General features: G+C 37.2%; 1 protein-coding gene across 1 annotated transcript in view; it reads left to right on the plus strand.

The window, feature by feature from the left end:
• The first annotated feature begins 579 nt into the window (after positions 1-579).
• Positions 580-26,850, plus strand: part of NRG3 (neuregulin 3) — a 1,220,394-nt gene continuing 1,194,123 nt past the window's right edge. The window contains 2 exon segments of the mRNA XM_074231864.1: positions 580-711; positions 713-1,409. Of these exon segments, the coding sequence (XP_074087965.1) occupies positions 580-711; positions 713-1,409 (829 nt within the window).

Here is a 26,850-nt window from a genome sequence, read left to right on the forward strand (position 1 = left end):
ATCCGGATGGTTGGGATCCTAGAAAATCCCGAAGGTTGACTTGCAAGGAATCAAAAGGAAGAACAGGGTGAAAAAGGCAAAAGAGAGAGAGAGAGAGAAAGAGAGAGGGGGGGGAAGGGAGGGAGACGGGTGGTGGAGGGGGTTGTGAGCACAGAACCCCGGGGAGCGCCGAGGGGCAAAGGAGGAGGATGTTGGAGAGGCTCCTGTGTGTGGATGGAGACAGCATGGTGACGGGGCTGATTCGGCAGCTGCTCGGGGGCCAGCCCAGGAGGAGAGCTCATTTTGGGAAGGGACCAATGCCCCGAGCTTAACTGACTTCGAGCCTGGAAGACTGGTGATTTGGGGGGGAAGGGTTTTCCCCCTACTCCTCTCCTCCCTCCCCTCCCCCTTTTCTTTCCGCGCCTCCTTCCCCTCTCGCTGTCTCTCTCCCTTTTTTTTTAGGGGGGGAGGGAGGGAGAGTGGGGGAAGGGCGAGGATTCGCATGCTGCCGCCGCCGCCGCTGCTTTCCGCCCGCCGGCTCCGGGTCCCTGATGTCTCTCCGGCTTCCCCGCGGGGGGCGAAGGTGAACAGGCTCCTAGGATGAGTGAAGGGGCGAGCGGCGCCTCCCCGCCTGGTGCCGCTCCCGCCGCCGCCGCCGCCGCCGCCGCCGCCGCCGAGGAAGGGGCAGCGGCGGCGGCGGGCGGGGGCCCGGACGGGGAAGGGGCGGCCGAGCCCCCCCCGGGAGCTGCGCTGTAGCAACTGCATCGTGTGGAACCGGCAGCAGACTTGGCTGTGCGTGGTGCCCCTGTTCATCGGCTTCATCGGCCTGGGGCTCAGCCTCATGCTCCTCAAATGGATCGTGGTGGGCTCCGTCAAGGAGTACGTGCCCACCGACTTGGTGGACTCCAAGGGGATCGGCCAGGACCCCTTTTTCCTCTCCAAGCCCAGCTCCTTCCCCAAGGGCATGGAGACCACCACGACCACGACCACCGCGTCCGCCTCCACCTCGACCCCGTCCTCCGGCACCGCCTCCTCCAGGACGCCCAACCGGAGTAGCACTCGGCTGACCACCATCACGCGGGCGCCCACTCGCTTCCCCGGGCACCGGGTGCCCATCCGGGCCAGCCCCCGCTCCACCACGGTGCGGCACACCGCAGCCCCCCCGACAGTCCTCTCCACTACGGTCCCCTTCTTCAGCAGCAGCACGCAGGGTTCCCGCCCACCCCTGCCAGGGGCACCCAGTACCCAGCCAATGCCCTCTTGGCCCACTGCGGCATACGCTACCTCCTCCTACCTCCACGACTCAACTCCCTCCTGGACCCTGTCTCCCTTTCAGGATTCTTCCTCCTCCTCCTCCTCCTCTTCCTCCTCTTCCTCTTCTTCCTCCTCTACCACCATCACACCAGAAACTAGCACCAGCCCCAAATTTCGTAAGTAAAAACGAAAGCCTTCTTGCCTTTGATTTGTAGTATGCCTACGATACTCTCGCCTTTGGGGCTCCTGCGTCTACCCCCCCACCCCGGTCCCCCTTCAGCAGCCGCTCCAGACTCGTGTCTGGGGTCCTGTGTGGAAACTGGTTCATGTTGCCAAAGGAAAAAAAAATAAAATGTTGTTCTCTAGGAGGAAGTCTCAAGGCTCCTCCTCCCCCTTCCTGAGTCTCGGACAAGTGTGAGAAGAGGTCTCCCCCCCCCCCTCCATGGTTAAAGCCTGTGCGTGCCTGCTGACTGCAGAAATCCTAGGCTTCAATTTAAGGGGGGGGGGGTGTTGGGCTGGAGGGCACCTAGAAACATCCCCACCTCTTCCAAATGCCACCCAAACACCCTCAAACAAAACTGCAAACAAAGGGAAGTTTAGCTGGCAATAGAATAGAAGCAGCCATTTAAGCCGAGGATGTATAGAAAATGATCTCTCCAAACCGGGAAGCCGCCCTGCCCAGCCGGCCGCCACCTGGAAGAGTTAATAAGAAACAATTGAAGGGAGGAGGGGAGAGAAAGGAGGGAGGGCGAAAAAAATCAATGGTGAGGAGGCTTAACTGATGACCCCCAAATTCGCCAGTGGCTATCTGGAAGGTGCTGAAATTGATTCTGTGGCCAGTGAGATTAAGTTAACCAGGAGGAAATATGATGGAAGCCCTGCAGAGCTGCTCTTAGCCAGTCAGTATTCCTGACAATGGAGCTCGCTCTACACCCCCCCCAACCCCCTCCAAGAAAGATTTTTTTGTCCCTGTTTTCAAATGCTGAGGTTAGAACACTTCCCCATCCCCCACCTGGTCCCTCCACATCTGGATCTGAAAAATATGGAAAACTGGAGTGGGATGATTTCTGCAATCTCTATGTACAAAGCACCCGACCATTAGGAAGTAGCTCCCTGTGAATGCACCCTCTACTTTCTCTACTAAATTATTGGCATCACTTCCCTGATTTCCCGAAGACTGATATTTTGAGAAAGGCAAACCGTTCCCTGATAGCATTTATGGAAATTCTCCTCTCCAACTATCAGCATATCTCCCTGGTTTAAGGTCTTATACTAAAATCCCTCAGGAATCAGCTTAATCTGACAATTGATTGGGATCTGGTAACACTTTTCTGCAACCTGTGAAGGTTATTTAGGACAAACACAGAGACCGCCAGTCGGAGTTCTGAGCAGTGCCACTCTGCAAAATGTTTTAATTGTGCCGTCTTTATCTGGCTTTTCATATTTTGGATCATATCATCTAGGAAGCAAAGAGCAGTGTCCTCCATTAACTCTTCAGGATCTCCCTCAAGAATAGTCATTTGTTGAGATTCAGGAATTTTCATAGCCCTTTGCATGGCTTAGTTATTCTCTGGGTTGGGTATTATTATTTGGACATTGAAACATTTTTTCAAAGAAATTTAGTCTGTTTTAATGAGCCCCAGGACAAAGAGTCAATGTGTGCAGCAATATCATGGTGGGATTTGGAGAAACAGGCAAGGACTATAAATTGGGTGCTGGTGGGAGGGAAGGAGCCTACCACAAATCAGAGTGGCAAACAAGGCAGTAACTTGACACTTGCCAGCCCTGGGCCAAGGCAACCATTAGTGAGAGATACTCCTTTCCTTAGAAGTGGGAAGCCCCTTTCTAGTGGGGTAGTAGAAACCAGACTTTGAGTTTCACTGAAAGACTAATTATCTAAGCAAAGGATGGGGATAAAAAACTATATATATTTGAATATTTCCTGATCTGGGGATGGGTGTTTTCTGTAGAGCAATAAGATTTTGGGTTTCTTCTTTTAACGATTTTTTTTAAATGAAAAAGGTATATGGGTTATTATTATCTTTCCACCTTTAGAGGCTGGCTACCTAGTTAGTTGGAGTTGGGTTACTGTCCACAGTGGGTGAGCATTATTAGTCAGTAAGGGAGTGCAGCTGATGCTTAAGATTCTTTCAATTGATTTACCTTCTGTTTGCTTTTGGGGTCTTTAAGGGAAAACCCACTGTTGTTTGCACCCTTCCATACTCCCTTCCAAGAGTGTGTAAATGTGAACAGCAATCTGATTAATAAATAATGATTCACTTGGCAGTACCTTCCACCCCAAGGAGAAGAAAAATTCTGTAAATGGTGTCAGTGTTCACATGGGCAGTGAGACAGTTCTTGCCTTTGGAACAATTAGATCTGAGCAATCTACAGTTTTGTGGTTGTATTTATTGATGGTTTTTTCTTCCCTTTTTGGTTAAAAGATTTTTGTGAGTGTGATTTGTTGTTGTTTTTGCCTTTCCCCCTATTAATCAAGACCTGAACTGGAGCAGAAAGTGGGTGTTCTTTATGTACCACAAGACCTGATTTGGGTCATCAACAGCAGAGATCATTATGAGGGGAAGATTACACAGATGCCTTAAAAAGAGGGATTTTCATTTATAGGTCTTGTAATTTTGAGAAAAGAAAGGGAAACAGTACTGTACTCCCCCCCCAATCCTTTTTCCTTCTGCTTTTGTAGCATTATTCGGGGGGGGGGTCAGTTTCTGTCTCAGGGTTTTGGCACAATGTTGTCTTTGCTGCTGATGAGGAGTCCCCAGTTTAGTTCACATTCACATCTTTTATCTGCTCTGATCATGTGACTTCAGATCCCTTTGGGGGGAAAATATTGCCTTTTTCCCTAAATGCCTATTTCCAGTCTTCACTTTTTTCCCATGCCTTCTTACTGCTTGAGATATGATTAAAAATGAAAGTCATGGATATGCAGTTTTTATCTGAATACTGGAAGGATGCTAGTACCTTGAGTTTTGTGGGCCCCTTCACTACTGCTTGATAAGGGGTTCTGCTGAATGGCACTCTTAAGATTTTATATGATGAACACATTTACTTTCCTTTCAGTCTTTTCTTTATAGAGGTACTTAGGCTAAGAGCTTTCTGGCCCATTCAAGGATTCAAATGTTATTATTGGGGGGGGGGTAACACTTTGAACTAAAACCTGTCTTTATAATGGGTCATACCACTGTGGAGCAAGATATTCAGTTCTCATCACAGAGATTGAACCTGAAGAATCAAGGTAGAAAAAGGAAAAAGGGAAATAATCAGAAAGGACTCTTCTTTCCTTATTCTGTCTCTGGGTTGAACCCTATCCTCCTTCTTGTCATATGCTACTTCTTAATCACTCTCATTCCTACTAATTTCTCTCCCATGTTTGAAAGTTTCTTGTAGCATTTTTAAAGGTTAATCCTCTAAAACATCTAGAAAGTCATTTGCTTATTCACAATCAAGTCTAATCCCCACAATTTTGGACAAGAAGACATAGATAAAGAATGTTCCCTGTTCACTGCCCTTCCCCTTTATTGGAACATAGTGCAAATAGATGCCAACATTGGCCAATGGCATAGATGGGGGAGAGAAAAGGAGAACCTTGAGCAAGGAATGTGTAGACATAACTTTTAGACATTCATTTAAAAAAATTTTCATAGATTTAAATGCCTTTGTGGAATATGATAATACAAGAAATTATTGCTTAAGAAATGTGAACGTTCAATCGCTTAAAACACTAAATGCCAATGGTTCCATTTTTAAAAAGAGATATAGATTGAAACAATGACTTTTGGTTGAATTTTCCTATTGAAGGTGGGACTGATTGATATGGTAGATTCTGCAGGATGTTCTTATTTATACTTGGAGAAGATTGAGGTGCTTTTTTGGTTGACTTTCTGAATTTCAGTAACCAATATTGGATTAAAATGTTGTGAAGTATATCTACATTCCAAAAAGAAAACTTGCCATTGATGAGTAAATGTGATATATTGTGAAACTTTGTAACTAAGTTTATACAAAACTCTTCCGTGGTTGAGTTTAATTTTAAAAGTTTCCAGTTAAACTTCTTGTTTTGACTATGTCTAGCCTTTCATACAAATAGATCTAAAAGCTTTCACAAATAAAGTTTGTTAATAAAAATACAATATTACATTTTCGTCTTTATCCACATGAGCCAGGGCTTCTACACAGAACTTTCTTGTAGGAGGTAACTGACCTTAATCATACTTGGTAGCCAAAAAGAGAGAGGATACAGAGCTGTAGATCAATACTTATGAAATCCAATTGAGAGCTTTTTTATGAGCACATGCTGCAACCTGAGTATATTTTGATTTCCTTTGGCCTTAATACAGGCTTATGAGTCGTCTCTGTTTTAATCAATTATACTACACAAGTCGTGACTCCTAGTTGCTTATTCTGCACTTCATGAGCTTAAAGAAATAAAAAAGCACACCTGGTTACCTATACTTCCATTATTTTTGTGATTTATTAATGGTTTATCCTGAGGAGGAAAAAATTGATCTTATTTCTTCCTTAAGGAAATTGAGCATTGTGAATTTAATGGGTTTCAGGCAATATAGTTAATAGTTTATAATTATGTGTCCTCTACTTTTTGCCTAACCCATTCACCCCCTCATTCCTTTTTACAATTATGCCTTTTATATAGAGTGCAGTAATTCTGAGTACCCAGTTTAAAAAAAATTATTAAGAATCTGTTAGTAAAAACAATTCTTCTCTGGGTCTGTGTGTATAATGCATCTAGTCCTTGGGACATCTTTTTTTTCCTTTGGAATCCAGGGAAATTCTATATTTGTAACTCTCAGACAGTGCCAAAACATTCTGCTTTCTGATCTTATGACTTGAATGAATGGGGTATTTGAAGATGAAGTTGAGTTTTTAAAATGTGTGAGAACAAGTGGAGTACCATAAAGTTGAGCCTTTCTATGCATTTTAATTTTTCTGTTTTGCATTTCATTCACCAAGGAAAATGAAAATCATCATCTTCACTTCTGAGAATCAATTTTCACTTTCAGATTTTCATGTAAAAGTATAGTCCTGGCATTTGGGTTAACAAACACACACAGAGGAATGTTGATTTTTCTAAGGAAGCCTATAGGATTTTTGTAATATATGCTTAGAGAGACAGAGCAATAACATGCTATATTAGGAGTCATGAAGACCTCAACCTTGCTTCTATTCCTCCTTGTAACACTTACTAACTTTATGACCAATATTAGGCCTGGAACCTCTCAGAGCTTCAATTAACTCTTTAACGCTGTTACTTTTAAAAATATAAGCAAGGATCAAATTGGCAGTCTACAAGGATTTATATAATCAATTGTAGTAAAAAGAAAAAAAATCATGTGCCATAATAGGCAGAGATGGCTGGAGAGGCAGATCTCGAATTTGACTCTTATTGACTCTGTAACTCTGGACCAATCATTTAAACTGTTCATGTTCCAGTCAAGTCTTTAATTCACTTCCAAATCATGCCTTCTATTGTCTAGACATCATGCCGGGGCCCTGAACCCTTCCTCCAGCTCTGATAGAAGAATTTCTTCCTTTTCTTAAGGAAACCCAGGTCTTCCACACCACTTCCAAACCATCTATATACATCATTCCTCTTTCAATACTTTCTCTTTCTACCACTCCCTTTAAAGTTAGACTTCTCTATTAGAATATAAGATCCCTGAGGGCAGAGCCTTTCTTGCTGCTTTGTTTTCTGATCCCCAGCCCTTAGTGGCCTCTAAAACTTCCCTTCCTCCCTTCCTTTTTACTCTTAAACTCATCTTTTCCTTCTTTTCATCCATTCAATCCATCTACTCTCACTAATTGCCCAACTACATTGATGGTGGGGGCAGTTCTCTCACATCAAAGAAATAAGAGGTTAAAATTTACTTAAATTTGTGTAAATTAGAAAAAAAATTCTGTTTTTATCCAAAAAAAAGGATCCAATCATTGTGAGGCAATAATTTCCTAAACTCTTGTTATGTGGAATTCTGTTCTTTCATGTTATAAACTGAAGTTCAATGAAACTAAGAATAATAGCATCATTGAATATTAAAATGTAAAACATGAAATTATATATCCATCAAAATATGATTGCATATTTGAAAACGTTCATGACAAATTCCATTATGGAATTTTGCTTCAAATTTTCTGACTCTCCTTTATATCTTGTGAGTATTCTATATCCCTAAAAATTACTGGAACAATATTTATAAGTTTGGGCAAGATATTTCAAGGATAAATTAGTTTTTTTGAGGGGGAAAACAAATAACCAAATCATTTGTTTTTGTTAATGAGTTAAAGGATCCTAAATCCTAGGCCATCTGTTTTTATATAGAAATATAGGTTTACTATCAATGATTTAAAAAAAATACATCACAGTATAATATGCATTATTAAGTTTATTCTTTAATTGATCAATAGTTTAGATTTTATAACATTCTTCTGTAATTTTGTTTGCTGTTCATTAGCCTTGGTTACCTTAAGGCATTAAAAACTAAAATTAAATTCACAGAAATAATTCCAGAAGTTCTGTTCTTATACATATTTGACTACTGAATCAATCTTAGTTTTGATTTTTCTTAAGCCTTATAATTGTGATTCCAAGAATGGGATTCAAGGCTCTAAATCCCTTCTTTTCTGTTATTTCACAATTTTTCTGATTATTAAAGTCATTTGAGTCATCATTAATTAAAATTAATAATGGGAAAGTGAATATAAATTATTATAAGAATGAATTATCCTTTAAAATTTAATCATCAATTAAAAGGGTTAAACATTACTTCAAAAACACTGTATTGCTATCAGAAGTTGTTTATGTTTCCAATGTGTCACTTATCCCTTGTCCAAGATAAAGGTATGGAACATCATATACTTAGATTGAGTCCTTCAATGGGTATAAGTATCCTGCTCATGAATTGCTTAATAGAGTGCTGGGTTTGTAGTTCAGAAGACCTGGGTTTCAATGATAGCCATAGTGTTTCCTAGCTATGTTACCATGCAGAAGTCACTTAATTTTTCTGAGCCCAAAGTTACTTATCTTTAAAATGGAAAACTCTTTAGTTACTAAACGTGTGAACTGGGTAAATCAATATGTCATGGATCTGGGTAACTGTGGTTATAAGTTTCAGAGCAGGTAAAGATTTACATCGAAATACAATAAATGGGGGGCGGCTAGGTAGCACAGTGGATAAAGCACTGGCCCTGGAGTCAAGAGTACCTGGGTTCAAATCCGGTCTCAGACACTTAATAATTACCTAGCCGTGTGGCCTTGGGCAAGCCACTTAACCCCATTGCCTTACAAAAAAAAAAAAAAAAAAAAACTAAAAAAATACAATAAATGACAAGAGTTGAACACTCCTCTTTATTGTATCCCCAAATAACTTACTTCTTAGAGTTCTGGTCAAAAAGAGAAATTTTATTAAGTCATTTATATATTTTAAGTATTGTAAAAATGACAGTTATTGTTATTTTCTACTTCATGTGGCTTTTATGATGATTTTAAATTGTAGGTTTTTGTAGTAAGTTAATGGAGCTCTCCTAAATATCTTCAAGAAAATGAAATGATATTAGCAACTCACATGTTTATGACAGTAAGCTCTACAGTATGATTGTTAATAAATCTTGATTTGTAGGTGAAGAGAACAGTAGATATTACCCCATTAAGGGTGTGTAGCAAAGAAAAGTTACCTTGTAATTCCTTAGGTAAGCCTTAAAAAGCAAAAACAAAGACAAAAACTAGAACCCACACAAAATATTCCTTTTATAACTTCATACAAGAAAGTAGCATACATAATTCAGTGATAGGGAGCTGATCTGAAAACCAAGAAGATCTGAATTCAAATTTTACCTATGGAACAAATTGGCTATGACCCTGAACAAGTTATTTAAGATTTTTTAGGTAGCTCTCTAACCAATCAATCAATAACCAATCTATAAATATTTATTAAATGCCTACAATTTGCCAGACTTTGTGTTAAGACTATACTATATTATCCCATACTATACTACATTATACTAGACTAGACTAGACTAGACTACACATATAGGTACCATGTGTCAGACTCTGGGGATACACAGAGGCAAAACAGAGGGAATATGCATTTCTGTGAGAGTAAAGACTTGCAGTGTTAGAGGAAATTTTCTTATGTGGTAGTTGTCTAAACCAGGGAAATTACAGGACTATTCCTTATTCTCTTGGAAATCATGCTATTGAAAAGAATAACTGTTGGATTCATAGTCAGAGGAGCTCAGTTTAAATCTTTGCTTTGGATATTACCTATTTGACTATAAATAAATCACACTGTCATTCAGTTTTAACTTCATCACCTATAAAATGAATTTGAACCATAGCACCTTTATGCTCTAAGATCTAATCCTGATCCTAATATGCCACCAGTATTTGTTGATCTAGGGCATGGACTGGAAAGTTGAGACCAGCAGGTCCTATAAGGCCCTTGATCCGGTGCTTTCACAGCAACCAAAGTTGGGATTCGAAGTTTGATGAATCTAGGAGCTTTTTGTCTGTTTGTCTCTTTTTGAGGGTGTGTGTGTGTGATTAATTAAATGTTTGACCAAATATAGCAGGTGAATGATGTTATAAATATTCAAATGACTCTTAGAAGAAAAAAGGTTTCCCCACCCCTGATCAGGGGAAAAGCTTACTTTTAAAGGTTTGATACTTTACCTCCAAAAGAATTTGTTGTTTTGCATAGTCTTTTTGATTTAAAAAAAAGATGTAATAAGTCTATTTACACACCCTTTTCTAAGTAAAAGACATTGGCTACTTTGATTTAGGCAGCCATGAATTCAACAGATTGAATGCATCAATAAAGGAGGATCATTTAGATATGTGTGCTTTTGCATTTTTCAGAATTTTAATGAAAAAGTTTTGGAAAGACTCATGCATAAAGTGTGTGACTTGGTGGAGACAGAACTGAGTTATGTCTTGCAGCTTTATTGTATTGTTATAAACCTTTATCTTTTGCTGACAGGATGGCGATCTTGCATATCTCATAAATGGCAGTGTCTCAGCATAAAGAAAGAGAATAGTCTGAGGAAGACTGGCAAACATAATATTTCTTTTTTTTAATTCTTTAACAGTCTTGTGATGAAAAGACAAATGATAGATGGAAAAGTTGTTCTCACCAATCCTTTTCACAGGAGAAGCAATATCATGTCCTGTGGACTTTTGTAGGTTTTAAGGTTCAAAACTTAATTATATATGCATGTTTTATAGTCAATTACACACTTGCATATATGCACGTATGATATATGAAATTGAGTGAGGTAGAGAGAGAGGAAAGTGATAGAGAGATAATGAATGGAAGCAAGACCAGTGATTTCCTTGGTGATAAGAATTTGCAAATGAAGAATCTCTACCTATCCAAGTTGGGATTTTCCCTAGAATTTATAACCTTAGACATGTAACAAGGCAATACTCAGGGTTGTCTAGCCCTGGGTAACATGATGATGATGTTTGTCCTTTGTTGGGGTTTTTTTTTTGCAAGGCAATGGGTTTAAATGACTTGCCCAAGGTCATACAGCTAAGTAATTATTAAGTGCCAGAGACTGGATTTGAATTCAGGTTCTCCTGACCCCAGGACTGGTGCTCTATCCACTGTACCACCTAGTTGCCACTTGTCCTTTGTTCTTGAAGAAGACCACAACATCAGGGAGGTAATGCTATGATAAGCACACGAATTAGTTTTAAGTTGGGGGGGAAAGCAGGGGTGCTGTGCTAAAGTCATCCTTTCTTCTCCAGAATCATCTGGGTTCAGTGGTCAGATATGAATCAGGATGACAGGAGATGGTCCTGGATGTGAGGCAATCAAGATTAAGTGATTTGCAGAAGGTCACATAGTCTACTGAAATCATCATCATCATCATCATCATCATCACCAACAACAACACTGATGATGTTAAGAGCTGATATTTAATAGTGCTTTAAAATTTATGAAGTATGTTACATCTGTTATATCATTTATTCTTACAGGGACTCTGGGAGTTAAGTGCTACTACTATCTCCATTTTAAAAATGTGGAATCTCAGGCAAACAAAGGTCAAATGATTTGTTCAAGGTCATATAGCTAGTATGTAGCTGTTGTGAGATTGAAATTCCTGACTCCTGGGCCAGTATTACATCAATTTTACTACTTAGCTACCTCGTGCATACATGTGTCTGGGTGTATATGCACATATGTGCATGGATTTGTAATTAGCTACAGTAGGGATGAATATCAATAAATAAATCTTTTTCTAAGTCACTACGATGCTGGGGTATTGTGGCAAAATACAGTGATACAAGACAATATTTGCTACTAAGTCAACCATTCCATTCAGGAGACTTATTTAGGAAATAGAACAATGAATATCTAAACTATATGATACTGACTTCATATGAAAAAGACTTCACAAAAGTTTGAACAAGAACAGTCAAGGAAAATGGTTGGATAAGCAAAAAAATAGTGTGAAGGGTATTCCAGATGAGAGAACCAGAATGAACAAAGACACACCTGTCAGCATTCGAAAGATTATGAAACCTTGGTCAAAGCCAAAGGTGCAATTTGAAATTTAGCGGGGTATATAGATTTGAATCAGAACACAGAGGCATTTGGAAGCCTGCCCAAGAACTTTTGACTGGATAGAATAAAATTAGCTTTATAGAACTTCATAGTTTATTTAATACTTCACATTTATCAACAATTGTGGATTTAATTATATGCTGAGCATTTCAATTTAAAACTTCTGATTGTTTAGTCTATCAGGGTCTTTCAAGAGTTATCCCCTATTAGGTGAAAAATCTACAAATACAGACTTCATTTGGGATAGCTTCTGAGTGTTCTGCAATATACATAACATATGATCTTTTGATAATGTTTAATTCTGCCATAGTCATATTGATACATCTTAGATGTTTAAAAAAACCATGCTACTTATTTTGTAATATTAATAAAGCATGAAAATAATTATTTGTAATAGAAGGAAGGAAAGAAAAAAGATGAAAGCTTTTAAATCTCCTTGTGATTTGTTTGTAATTATGTTGAGAATATAAATTAGATTTTTTAAAAATCCTTAAGGAGAACATTTTATCATATATATATATATATATATATATATATATATCATACTGAAACTTTGTTCTCTGGTCATGATTTCTAAAATGTATTAAGATCCTGTCATTGTAGAGATGACAAAAGAGTATATCATTGATCCATTATAAATTCCAGAGAAATTTCATGTCTTCCATTTGGTTAATCACCACTGGAAAGATGAATACACTGAAGGTAATATTTCTCCTTAACCTACATTTAAGCCCAGGAACAAAATATGATACCATTCTAGACATCACTGACTTTTTTTTAAATGACCAGAAAGTGGATGCCAGAAATGCCTTCATATTTGCATTGCTAATCTTAAATGTTATCTGTTTATCTGTCTTCAACCAAAATTAACTTTGGTACCTGCCTAAGTCCATTGGTGTTGTTATCATTCCTTTCTTCACATCACTATCAAGATTCATCTTCAGAACCTAACTCATTATTCTCAGAATATTACTTGATTGCTAGTTGTTACCAGACAGAGGGGCTGTAGCACTGTGTTACAGCAGACTGATAAATTAGTATTAATAGCCGTCTTTTCTTTCTTATTTTTAATACATATTTGATCATTTTCACTGACTTTAGCACTTAAAAAACGAAGCCTGTGATATGGATTAGATTTATTTGTCTATAGTATTTTCAAATAGCCATATTATTTGATTGAAATGGGGGGAGATTAATTTCTCCCTTTTGTAATTGACAATGATTTAAAAGGGAACAAACAAAAATACAAACCAGTCTCATAAAGAAATAAATTATCAATTTTTTATCCTATGGTACTTGGTTCATCAGTTTCACTACCACAACCCTGCTCTTCTTTTGCTCATCTTTAGCATTTATCCACCATATAGAAAGCATCTCTATTTAATTTATGACAAATAATGAAATACCATTTTCTATAATGCACTGCAAATGGCTGACTGTTGTAAAAATTTAAGGATTTCTATTACTTCTAAATGACTAGATAACATTAAAAAGTTAACCTAAAACAAGGTCAAGTGAAACATATTGAACATGATAGCAGGAGCTATAGGACATATTGGAAGCTATTCCTTCAGTTATTTGACATTTGAACAAGGCCTTTAATGACTACTAAACAAATAACTTGTCTTGATGCTATGGAGGAAAATGCTTCAGCTGGTTTGGGAAATAGAAACTTTTAAAACTAAGCTTTTTTTTTTAAAGAATACAATTGTTAAAGATGACAGTCAAAAATGTGGAAAGAGTGTGGTGTAATGTAGTGGAAAAAATTCTGGGAATTAGAGTTCAACAGTGATTTCAATTTTGGCTTTCTATTGCTACCTATGTGACTGAGCAAGTCACCATTCTTCTCTGGAAATGAATTTCCATAATGATAAAATAAGAGGTTTAGAGTGGATAATGGACTGGTTGTGGGGTGATTTAGTAGAAAGGGTCCTAGATATATAAAGCCTAAAGACTTGGGTTTGAATGACTACTCTGTGAGTTAAAAACTGGATGACAGTGCTTAAGTCACTTTCAACCTTACAGCATGGAAATAATATTGCATTTTAAATTAAAAAATAAATTCAAATAGCATTCTCTTATACTATCTATGTTACCTCAGGCAAGTCACCTTTCAACTTCAGTTTCTTCCTACACACACATAAACACATATACAATGAAGAAGTTGGTCTAGGTATTTTCTGAGATCAATTTTAGATCTACAATTTTTTTAACTCTACAATAGATCAATTTTAAATCTACAATCTATAAACTTTACTCCTTTGTTAAAGGGGCAGATGGTCTTAGCTTAAATTCTGTGACTTTATTTCTTTAAATATTATGAAAACTGTGTAATTGTTGTTTAGTCCTTTAGTCATACCTGACTTTTAGTGACCCCATTTAGGATTTTCTTAGCAAGGAATAGTTTGCATTTTCTTTCCAACTCATATTATAAATGAGGAAACTGAGACAAATAGGGAAGTGACTTGCCCAGGGTAACAGAGCTATTAAGTACTCAGGTCCTCCTAACTTCAAACCCAGGTTTCCTACCCATCTACTGTGCTATTTAGCTACCCATATGAAAACTATATTTAAAAATCATTCATCTCCCTTGTAATCCTAAATATTTATTTTATGCATTGCAGTGTCTACTCTAGCCCCTACTGCTTGAAGGACAGGTGTGTTACACCCTCCTCTAGAGATTTTTAGTCCTTTTTGGAAATTGGGTTATCTTATATCCGTCACTAGTTCATGTCTCCATTGATTGTGTTTCTCGGTTTTAGGAAATTCGAGGATCCCCTGCTCCATTTAAGCAATAAAAGTCAGATTAGCTTCTATAAAGCAATGTTTACTTTTAAGGAACAATCACACAGACATTTCCCCCTTACGTCTGGGGGACATAACCCTTCACCCCATTCACACAAACAAGAACACCCCACCTCCCTCTTAGAAGGCAAAAGAGATTAGACTCACAGATAGTTTAAATTCTACATACCATTGGAGCCAACAAGTACCAAATCCAAAGATGCTCTGACCTTTCATCCTAGGATCCTGGGTTCTTAATCCTCTGCTGGCATAGTCCCAATACCCAGACTGGAATTCTAGGCTCTTAGGTTTCCATAATGTAAACTCTCAGGTTAGAGATTCTATTTCTTTCCCTGAAACTAGAAGTAAAATAACAAACAGAAGTAAAAGTAAAATCCCAAGCTCATTTTGTTCAGGATCATAGAATTTAAGGAGAAGGTAAGGAATCCTTTCACCATAGGACCTTAGATGCAGTCCTACTGTTGTGAGTGAACCAACACTTTTCTAAGATCATTTCTAACTATCTGAATTTTTTCCCATGAATACCCCCTGGAAAGAAAGACTGATTATGTCTGGATCACCCTAATACAGACTATCCTCTCCTGGAAACAGGTCTCTGGAAATTCTAAAGACTAGTCTTTCTTCCTTTGAACATCTGTCATGTGTCAAACCCCATAAGGGGGACTGCATAAACTACAGGGCAAAGAAGTCATTGCTATTTAACACAAGTATTTAAAATATTATTCTGAAAAGGGACCCATAAATTTTATCAGGCTAACAAAGGGATCTATGAACAAACAAACATTAGGATCCATAAACTAATGCCCCTACTGTCTTTAAGTACTCTAAAAACATTAATTCTTAAATTCTGTTATAGACTATAATTCTGTGAGACTGAGACTTTTATTTAAAATACTGAAACACTATATGATGATTTCTATAATTAATATTTCAAAAATGCACATTTTAAGATGTTAGTGATTGTATAAGTGAATCAAAGAAAATTTAGAATTACTGAAACAAAACAAAACTTTAAATCTGATGTTTTATTGAATTTAAAAATTCTAATGCTAATTCTCTCCCTCTCCCTCTCCCTCTCCCTCTCCCTCTCCCCCCCTACCTATCTTTCTGTCTCTGTCTCTCTATCTCTAGGTCTGTGTGTGTATATGTCTGTCTGTCTGTCTGTCTTCCTCCAAGTGCACTAAGTCAACAAGCATTTATTAAGCATCTATTATTTACCAAGTACTGTCCTAAAATACAAAGTAAAGCAAAAAGACCCAAACAGCCCTTGTACTAGCCAGTTAATAGTATAATGGGGGAAGTAAAAGACAAACAATTATGTGCAAATTAAATATACACAGGATGAATTAGAGATAATCCCACAGGGAAGCACTAAGGCTAAGGAGAAACAGGAATCCTAGATGCTCCAATAGGGAATTCAGAAAGGAGGAACAATTAGTAATTTCACTGTTTTTCCCCCCAGAGTTTGAGCTTCTTTTGTGAAGAATAAACATTCCTTAAAAGCTTTGTATTTTGAATTAAAAAGAAACCCTGACTGCTTCTTGGATCTCTTTAGTCAAATATCAGAGGAGTAGAAAGTCAAACAATTGACTTCATTTTACTGATTACCACAAACACCTTTCATGTAAACAGAATTTTCACATTTCAAACAGTTTTCTTTGACAATTGAAGAATAAATTGAATGTAGTTAATAAACTAGAAACTTATTCATATAACTATGTATAAATGTAGGTTTCTGGTCCCTTTTTGAAGAAGACTATATCAGGGAGGTGGTGCATGACAAGCGTGTGAATTGGATTTAAGTGAGGTGGTGCTGTGCTAAGTCACCCCCTCACTTTCTCCTCCAGAGTCACCTAGGAACAGTAGCCAGATATGAAACAGGATGACTGGAGATGACCCTGGATATGAGGCAGTCAAGGTTAAGTGACTTGTCCAAGGTCATACAGTAATAAGTGTCTGAGGCCAGATTAGATCTCTGGTCCTCTTGAATCCAAGGCTGGTGCTCTATCTACTGCACCACCTAGATGATCTGTATAAATGTGCTTGCCTCCTTTCCACCCCAATGCTGCCCACGTAAACACTCATTTAAAGACATTTAAGACAATTGGAACTCTAAAACATGACCTATTTGCTAATGCAAGGTGCTGGCTGTTCTTTGGTTGCCATGATATTACTACTGAATTTAGCCTTCATAATTAAAAGATTTTAATTTTTAATTTTCTCATCCAGAATGTCCTTATGTATTTCCCTCCTACCTTAAAATTTCAAAAAATAAAACTGAGATGATGGGTAAGCATGTTTTTTTTTTTTAATTCATAGAGAAGTCCAGTCAATCAGTATGATCATGGTCAAGTCAGTTAACTTAATTGTGCTCAGTTTCCTAATCCTTAGATGAGGTGATGATTGTGGCATTAATAATGTCTCAGGTTTACTGTGTGTCTAAAAGGGTATTTTACTATGTAAAAGGGTATTTTAAAGCTAAAGCATTTTGTCAACATATATTTGCATACTTAATAATGATAGTGATGATATATTCCTGAAATTCCTTACCAGTTTTTCTCAGATTTCTCAGATTTTATCCCTTAATTAAATTTTATCCCTTTCTTTTCTATCTGCATTCCTCCTTCTCCACCAGGTGTGAATTTCTTTTTTATGGGAAATATTATGGATATCTAAATAAATGATAGGAGGCTGCATTTTTAGGAAGCCATCCCTGACCTATTTTATCCATTTCTTTTCCCTTCTGGGCAGGAAAGATCACTTTGATCTTCAATTTGGTGGTACATACATCTTGGGAACCTCTTGACCTTCCCAAAATAGAAATGCTTTGGTGTCAGGCAAGTAGGGTTATTTGATTGTTTGATGGTATTTTTAGCTTGCTCAGAAGGATGGTTTGCAATTTGTGCTCTAGTGAAAGGGATGATGAAGGGCCACTGCAGTGGCCCAGTTTTACAAATGACCTATATTGCTCAGCCCTGGCAACACCTGTAAAGTTTGGCACTGACAGGTATCACATCATTTGTAATAATAATAATAATAATAATAATAATAATAATAATAATAATAATAATAATAATAAATTTAAATTCATTATTTAGATCCTCCTGACTTTTCATTTTGTGGAATATGCATATGCCTGTCTCCCTTTTATTTAATTTGTATTTCTAATCTCTGTATTTCTATAGCATAGCAATTTATTTGTCTTTCCATTAACTGAGGAACAAAGAAAAATAAAGATAAGACATTTTATAACATTTTATAGTTTAAAAAGAATTCTCCACACAGCAGGTCCTATGAGGTATGCAGTGTGTTATTATTCCCATTTTGCAGATGAGGAAACTCAATCTCTGAGAGTAGCTAAGAAATTAAATCAAGATTGTCTAAAATGAAGCCAGATTCAAACTAAAGACTTTTGCCTCAAATTCCAGTATCCCTCCCTACTATATTCCCATTGTTTCCCACAAATATGATTGTAAATTTTATTAGTTCTCATGTAATATTTAATGGATAAAATGTTGGAAATAATTGGAAGAAAGGAGCATGGTAATTAACTGAGAGCTCTGATATCTCAGGAGAGAGAGAGTAAACAGTAAAGAAAAAGATTTATTGTGTTTTTAAAAGTAGGAAGGTGGGGCAGCTAGGTGGCACAGTGGATAAAGCACCCGCCCTGGAGTCAGGAGTAGCTGGGTTCAAATCTGGTCTCAGACATTTAATAATTACCTAGCTGTGTGGCCTTGGGCAAGCCACTTAATCCGATTTGCCTCACAAAAACCTAAAAAACAAATAAATAAATAATAAAAGTAGGAAGAGAATGAATCTGCTTTTTTTTGTTGTTTTTAAACATTTAAGTTTCAACACATTGAACCAAATCAATGTTATTGTTCCTTTGGTATTAAAATAACAGAACAAAAATAACAGAATAATCTCTCTCTCATTGGTGTTGATAATCAGTCCAAGTTCTTTGAGGACAGTTTTTACATCCCAAGGGGTTCTCCCAATACTTTGCACACTATGTGTGTGTGGGGGGGGTGCTTCATGCATGGGTGTATTTGTGGGTGTATATACTCGTTTGTGTTCCCAAAAGTCTGAATTTCTTTTCTCTTTGCAGAAAGAAAATTCCTTTGCAGCCATTGGTTCCTATGTAGCAAAATTTTAGATGGTTTTATCTTGCATATAAGTATCAATAAATGCTTGTGCTCATATTTCAATAAAAATTTAATTAGCCAGCATAAATAGTTTATCTTTTTCAGAAAAATTATGTAGTATTAAAAATAAGCAAAACTTGCTATTGCATATATAAACCAACCATTATTCATCAAACCTTGAATTTGAAAAGAACTCAACCAAATGATTACCAATATTATATGTGTATTTGTATGTATGTATACCTGCATTTATGTATATATATGAAATGTACCTGTTTGAGTTTCTCAGCTCCCATATACATTTACTAACTTGAACATCAAGCGTATCAGAGTTACTCATGGGAAAACATAACTGTGCTCTGAACAGGAAAAAAAATATTTGAGAACCACTGACATATAATTTAAGAGAACTGCCTGGGATGCCAGGAGGTCAAGTGATTTGTCTTATGACTTACAAATCAATATTTTCTGAAGTAACTCCTGAATTCTAACCTTCCTCATTCCAGGGCCAACTCACTATCAACCTACATAGTAGGCATTTAATTAATGCTCATTAAGTTGAGTCTGGAATGGTGCTACCTAACTTGATAAACCTTACTTGCACATATCTCCTTTCATTAATTCCATATCCTTTTCTTTGACAGTTGTTAAACTTAGTAGACTGTAGGTCCTTCATTGCAAGGTGTATGTAAAAATAAGAAAGTAGGCAATTCCAAAAATAGTAGAGTGAGGACTCCGGGAGGCATTTCTGGCTCACGTACAATATTTCATTTGGAAATATATAAATAGATGCATTTAGTGTTTGGTATATGTTTTTAAAAAGCCTCTATTGCCCCTCCCCCAATTCAATTTAAGCAATCTTCCTACATGCTGAATCTTATAAATGCTTATGAAGGGATGTTTTGATGAATAATAGGGGATTCTAAAATGGTACTTCTAAGGAGATAATGCAGAAGAGACCCAACAAACAGAATTATCATTTGGATACTGATGTGCTATGCGTTTCCTTGGTAATGAGGCATCTGCTCTGGAAAACAGTAATGCAGATAAAATTGCAAATGAGCAATAAAGTTAATTTAAGAGAGGTGGTCACTCACACTTAAAAAATGCAAGCATGTTTGGATATTTTAAGTTGCTAGGTGATTGTTATTGTTCTTGATGATGGTGATAATGACAATTTGAAAGGTAGGGTGGATTGGAACCCGGATAGACTTGAGTTCAGGTCTCACTTCTATCACATACAGGCTATGTGACTCTGGACAAGGTGCGCAATTTCTTGTTCCTCTAGGAAATTCTCTATAACAAGTTTTATAGAATTGGTGGGGGGTGGGGGGAGGAGGGTTCTCTTCTATATGAATTCCTCATACAAATAAATCTTAGATCCAATCCCTATCCCTTTACCTTTTTAAAGATGACACAAATATTTTAACTCTAAGGGCTCAATGATCTTTTTTTTTAACTACCTTGTAAGAGATTGTGCTCAGACAGTTTTCTTGATCCCTGGTGTTATATGCTATTTCTCTGGCTCTCCAGAGTCCATCCATCATGAAAAACCAAGTAAGCAGGGTGATGATGAGACTGCCCTCTGTAGAAATATAGCAGTTCAGCATATAAAGTGAGATGTATAGTACAGTAACATGGCTTATAACCAAGGGCAGTAAAAAAGAGTTCCAGACTGAGGGTCACCAGGCTGATGTCCTAGACCTGACTCTGCTGTTCTATATTTCTTTAGATAAGTCATTTTATTTTCTCTACCAGTAAAATTATGACCATGCTTCTTTATCCTATGACAAAGAAAATAGCAATAAAAACAATTTGAAAAGTTTAGACTGCTTCTTTCCATGACAATTCTCAAATTTCCAGTTATTGAGAACAGACAGGACCAATATCATGAGATATATAATATGAAAATTGTAGACATGGCCTAGGGAAGGAAAGGACCCTGGATTTGAGGACTAAAGGCAAAGAAGACCTTGATTCTCTCTCTTGCATTTATCTATATGATATTCTTGCCTGCTGACTTCTATTAGTCTTGATTTCCTCATCTATATAATAAGACTATAAGACTGAGGTGGGGATCGTCATAAAGAAGAGATGTAATGACCCTAATCCTTGTCTCTAATTTTATACATAAGGAAACAAAGGCCAAGAGAGATGATGTGATCTACTCAGTGTAACATCATAACTTGTTGGCAGTAGACCACAAATACAGCACTGTCTTATTGCCACAGAAAAGAGTAGCTTTGGTTTCTGATATTATTTGAGTTCATTATTTTCATTTTCTTCCTCTTGAAGCCATCTTGGATTCTTCTTCTTCTGTGTAGCCCTTCAGTGGCTGCAGTTCTGTTTATGACCAAATGAATGGGGAAAATAAGATCAGTCTTAGCTGTTTTGAGAGAAAGTTTAAATAATTTGACTTATTAGCATTTTTAAATCTCTAGTAGCTCCAAATCTACTTCTGTTAAGACTGATGAACACCACCTAAAAATCAGTGAGCTCAAGGAGAAGTGTAAATATAAGTGTCCATCCTTAATGTACCTGGAAGCATCATATCCCCAAATGATGTTGACTTTATAAATAGAACAACTTAAGAAATATCTGTTACATGTGAATATCCTGCTGCTTATGGCTTTTAGGCATCTGTTTCACTTCAGCTAAATTTCTTTTATATGATGAACTGGAAATTTTAGCAGTCATCTTTACTGAATATACTTTACTGAATATACATGTGGGGAGCTTTAATCCTCAGTCTCCAGTACATTAGAGATATCCTTCTTAGGGAAAAAAAAGACTAATTAAGCCTTGATGCAAGTCTGTAGCCCTTTGGAGACAGACATGTGTCAACCAGACACTAATTTGTATTTTAAAAATTCTAGACTCAAAATTATCTGACCTTACAATGTATTTTTCATCTTTTTTAAAGATAAAAACTCTTACAGAGTTTGAGTTAGCATACATTTCTTATATGCCTCTTTTCACAAATTGCTAATGCAGCCTCAAAATTACTCTTAGAATTTTCATATACATAGATTTATTACACATCTTTCATGATTTTGTTTACATTTATATGTTGTACATATTTTAATTCAGTCAAGAAATATTTATTAAATTGAGCCTACTATTAGCTAGGCACTCTTCAAAGCATTGGGGAGATGCAGAAAGTAAAAAAGCATTTCCTTCTCTTGAGGAATTAAGTCTAATGGGGAGGGGAGCACATGACTATGTACAAAAGACGCATACAGAATAAATAATCATTGATGGAGTAATGCTATTAAAGGAGATGGTCACTGGGAAGTACTTCTTATAGAAGGAAGAATTTTAGCTGACAAATAGAAAACAAGGGATGTCAGGAGGCAGAGATGAGCAGAGTATTCCATTGAAACTGTCTAGAGATAGAGCGGTGTGATGTCAACATAACTTTAGCTTCTTAAGAATTAGGAATGTTTCATTCTATCTTTGTAGCCTCTGTTCCTCACACTGTGTCTGACAGTAGGAACTTAACATATTTTTTGAATAAATGAATTAATGTAAAACAGTTGAACATTTGGGCAAAGAAAGGTATCCCTGTCTTTCACATGTGACAAAATAAACAATTTCCCTTTCCTAGTAGGATTATAATGATTATGTTATTTTCTCCCTGGTTCCTATAGAAACTTTTCTCAGGGATAGCAGGGGCTGATGCTAATATGTGAAACATTCTAGAAAGGCAGATATGGCAAGAAAAACTGTCTTTTTTATTGATATTTTATTTTATTTTACCAATTACATGCTATGATAGTTTTTTAATATTTAGATATTTGCAAATCTATGTTACACAGTGTTCTACCACCCTCCCTTTCCTTACCCCTCCCCTTGGCAGTGAATAGTCTGGTAAAAATTATACATGTATATTCCAGATTAACATATTTACATCTTAGTCATTTTGTATATGAAGAATTAGTGTTAAGAGAAAAGAAAGAAAACCATCAGAAAGAAAGGAAAAACATTAGAGAATTTTTTTTTTTAAAAAGAACATAGTATGCATTTTGATTATGTGGAGAAATCCTCTTTTTTGGTGCTTAATAAATGTTATACAAATTCTGGTGATAGTAGCTATTGCTAACTGTTTTTCTGTCCATCTTTTTCCTCCCCACTCCTATTTATTCTACTCTCTCTCTCTCTCTCTCTCTCTCTCTCTCTCTCTCTCTCTCTCTCTCTCTCTCTCTTCACTTTCACCTTACTCAAATGTGTGTTGTATCTGACTACTCTCTCCCATGATCTTCCCTCTCTTCTGTTACCTAAAACCCTGCCTCCCCCTGTCCCCTTTCTCCCATCCCTTTCATTGCCTATTTACCTCTAGGGTAAGATAGATTCCTATAACTAATTGAATGTATTTGTTATTTCCTCTCTGAGCCCCTTCTGAAAAGAGTAAAGGTTCACTCATTCCCCCTCACCTTTCCCCCTTCCACTGCATTGCAAAAACTTTTTCTTGCCTCTTTTATATAAAGTAACTTGCCTCATTCTACCTCTCCTTTCTCTGTCTCCTAGTACCTTCCCTCCTCACCCATTAATTCCATTTTATAATATATTATACTTTCATATTCAGCTCCCTTCTGTGCCTTACCTATACATATGCTCCTTGTAGAAGCCCAGAAATGAGAAGGTTCATATGAAGTATCAGTATCATCTTACCATGCAGGAACATAGTTCATCATTAAAGCCCTCATAATTTGCCCTTCCTATCCATCCTCTCAAGATGTAACTTTCTCTTCAGCTCAGGTGTTTCAACCGGAAAGTTTAAAGTCCATTGAATATTCATATTTTCCCTTGAAAGAGAATGTTAATTTTTTCTAGTAAGTTGAATCTCAGTTGCAATCCAAGCTTTTTTTGCCTTCTGAATTATATATCCCAAGCCCTACAAGCCCTTACTATAGAAGCTATTGATCATGTTTTATCCTTAATGTAGCTCCATAGTGTTTGAATTGTTTCTGTCTGACTACTTGTAGTATTTTCTGCTTGACTTGGGAGTTCTGAAATTTGATTATAATATTCTTGGGAGTTTTCATTTGGGGTTCTCTTTCAGGAGGTGATCAGTGGATTCTTTCAATTTCTATTTTATCATTTGCTTCTAGGATATCAAGGCAATTTTGCTAGATTATTTATTTAAAAAAGAAGTCTAGGCTCTTTTCTGGTCATGAATTTCAGGTAGGCCAATAATTTTTAAAATATTTTTCTGGATCTGTTTTACAGGTCACTTGTTTTTTCAATGAGATATTTCACCTTTTCTTCTAATTTTTTCATTCTTTTGGTTTTGTTTTATTTTTTCTTTATTTCTCACAAAGTCATCTGCTTCCCTTAGCTCCATTCTACATTTCAATGAATTATTTTCCTCAGAGAACTTTTATGTCTCCTTTTCCATCTGACCAATTCTTTTTTAAGGCATTGTTCTCCTCATTGGCATTGTGGACTGCTTTTTTCTATTTGACCATTCTGGCTTTTAAGATGTTATTTTCTTCAGAATTTTTTTTATCTTCTTCACCAAGCTGCTGACTTGGTTTTCATGATTTTCCTGCATTATTTTCATTTCTCTTCCCAATTTTTCCTCTACCTCATTTACTTAATTTTCAAAATCTTTTTTGAGCTCTTCCATAACCTATGACCAAATACTACTTTTTGGAGGCTTTGGGCCCAGTAGTTTTGACTTTGTCATCTTCCGAGTGTGTATATTGATCTACTATGGAACCAGAGTAATTGTCTATGGTCAGATTCTTTTTCTTCTGTTTGCTCATTTCCCCAGCCTATGACTTGAATTTTACTTTTTTTTTTTTAAGCTGGTCTCTGCTTCCAAGGTGGAGGTTGCACTGTACATGAGTATAGTCAAAGTCAGAGTCCTGCCTCAGGGATAGCAAAGATACCTCTACAATCTCACCTGACCCCCTAATTGTCCATGGACTGAGGGCTCTAGAAGCAACTGTTGAGTAGCTCCCTGCCCTGTGTTTCCCCAGGCCTGATCCTGGTTCCCAGGTCCAGGTCTGCACTGAGGCCTGCTCTGGACTGGGCTATGCTCTCACTCTGATGTGGCAGAGTTTTCCCACTGAGCTTCCAAGTTGTCCTTGGAAATCTCTAAGCTGAGAATTCTGTAAACTGCCACTGCTTCCATTGACCTGGATGCCCTCAGGGACCCAGCTGCCCCATGGGCTTTTCCTGAATGGCTGTAACCTAACCAAGGTGCCACCTGAGTTGTGCCGCAGGCCCTTTCTAATCCTGGTGTAACAAATCTTCTCCATGGATCTTCTAAGTTGTCTTGAGCTAGAAATTGATGTCATTCAGTTTTTTTGTGGGGTTTTGTCACTCAGGAATTTGGTTAGAGTCATTATTTAAAGGTATTTGTCATGGTCTATCATCTTTGTCTGTAAAGTAGTTTTCTATAGTGAGTGTTCTTTTAGGTATTTTGTTCTTCTTTGTTGTTGTAGTTCTGCATTTTAGAAATGAGGTAGGGTCATTTGAGGTCCTAGATCAGTCCTCTTCATTTTATACATGAGTAAACTGAAAATCATAAAGCTTAAGTTCTGGCTAAGTGGTTTCCTCTAGTGCCTCAGGTTGCATCTTGATATATTTTGTAATAAAGTTATAAACTAAGATTCATTATTTAAAAAAGATTTTTGAGCCCAATTTAGATTCATTCGTTTAAAAACTATTTCTAAACAACAGACAAGGATTTAGAAATAAAGATAGATAATAAATCAAGAATGGATTAGATCTCGACAGGGGAGATCAATCAGAATACCACAGTAATAGTACAGTTAAGAGATAATATAAATCTTGACAAAGCTAGTGGTCATGTGAAGATAAGAAGGTATCACATGGAAGAGATGTGTTGAAAGCAAAAATAAAAATATTTGAATCAGATTACACATGTGAATGAGAGAAAGACCTGAAAGATGATAGTAAGTTTGTAAACCAAGGTAACTAAGAAAGTAAGTTCTTTTTCTTTTTCTTTCTTTTTTTTTTTGGCTAGTCAATGGGGTTAAGTGGCTTGCCCAAGGTCACACAGCTAGGTAATTATTAAGTGTCTGAGGCAGGATTTGAACTCAGGTACTCCTGACTCCGGGGCCAGTGCTCTATCCACTGAGCCACTTAGCCACCCCAAAAGTAAATTTTTAAGCCAAGATTATTGAGAGAATGACAGTATTTTTACAGCTATGGGAAAGTAGGAAAGTGGGAAGGTTGGGAGTAGAGGAAAGATAATGAGTTCTGTTTTGGACATGATAGTTCTGAGGTTTATAGGATTTCAAATTTGAAATGTCTGTGAATCATTTGGTTATATAGGGCTGGAACTTAGCAGAGAGAGATTAAAGCTGAATATATGGATCTACATGAATATGCCTGAATCTATGAGAGCTATGAGATAACTAAGATTAATTGGTGTGAGCCAAATGAAGATTTAGTAAAGGAACTTGATAAATAATGATCAGACAAGTAGGAGGAGAACCAGCAGAGTTAAACTTCGAATACTTTAAGAAAAGAGATTATCTTTCAGGAAAGGATAATCAATAGTGGGACAAAGGTTACAGAGAGATGAAAAATGGTGAAGATGGGGGCGGCTAAATGGTGCAGTAGATAGAGCACTGACCCCGGAGTCAGGAGTACCTGAGTTCAGATCCTGCCTCAGACACTTAATAATTCCCTAGCTGTGTGGCTTTGGGCAAGTCACTTAACCCGATTGCCTTGCAGAAACATAAAAAAAATGGTGAAGATGAAAAAGACACTAGGTTCCCAACTTAAGAGATCATTGGTAAATTTTAATTTCTCAGGGAGTTTTTTTTTTGTTTGTTTTGAGAAAGAGAGGAAAGATGTAGGATGAAAACTAGAAAAGATAGTAAGATCAATTTAATGTTTCTTTAAGGATGAATGTGACATGGGCATTTTGTAACTTTCCAAGGAACCAGTCAGTATTTAGCAACATGGAGGATTAGAAAATGGCGATATGAGGCAGTTTGTGGGAGTAGTTAGTAAGGATAGAGCAAAGGATCATTTAGAAGATTTCGCTTTGGCAAAGAAGGAGTGAAAAAAAATAGTGAGGAAAGATATTT

This window comes from Macrotis lagotis, chromosome 4, assembly GCF_037893015.1.
Source record: "Macrotis lagotis isolate mMagLag1 chromosome 4, bilby.v1.9.chrom.fasta, whole genome shotgun sequence".
Taxonomy (NCBI): Eukaryota; Metazoa; Chordata; class Mammalia; order Peramelemorphia; family Peramelidae; genus Macrotis; species Macrotis lagotis.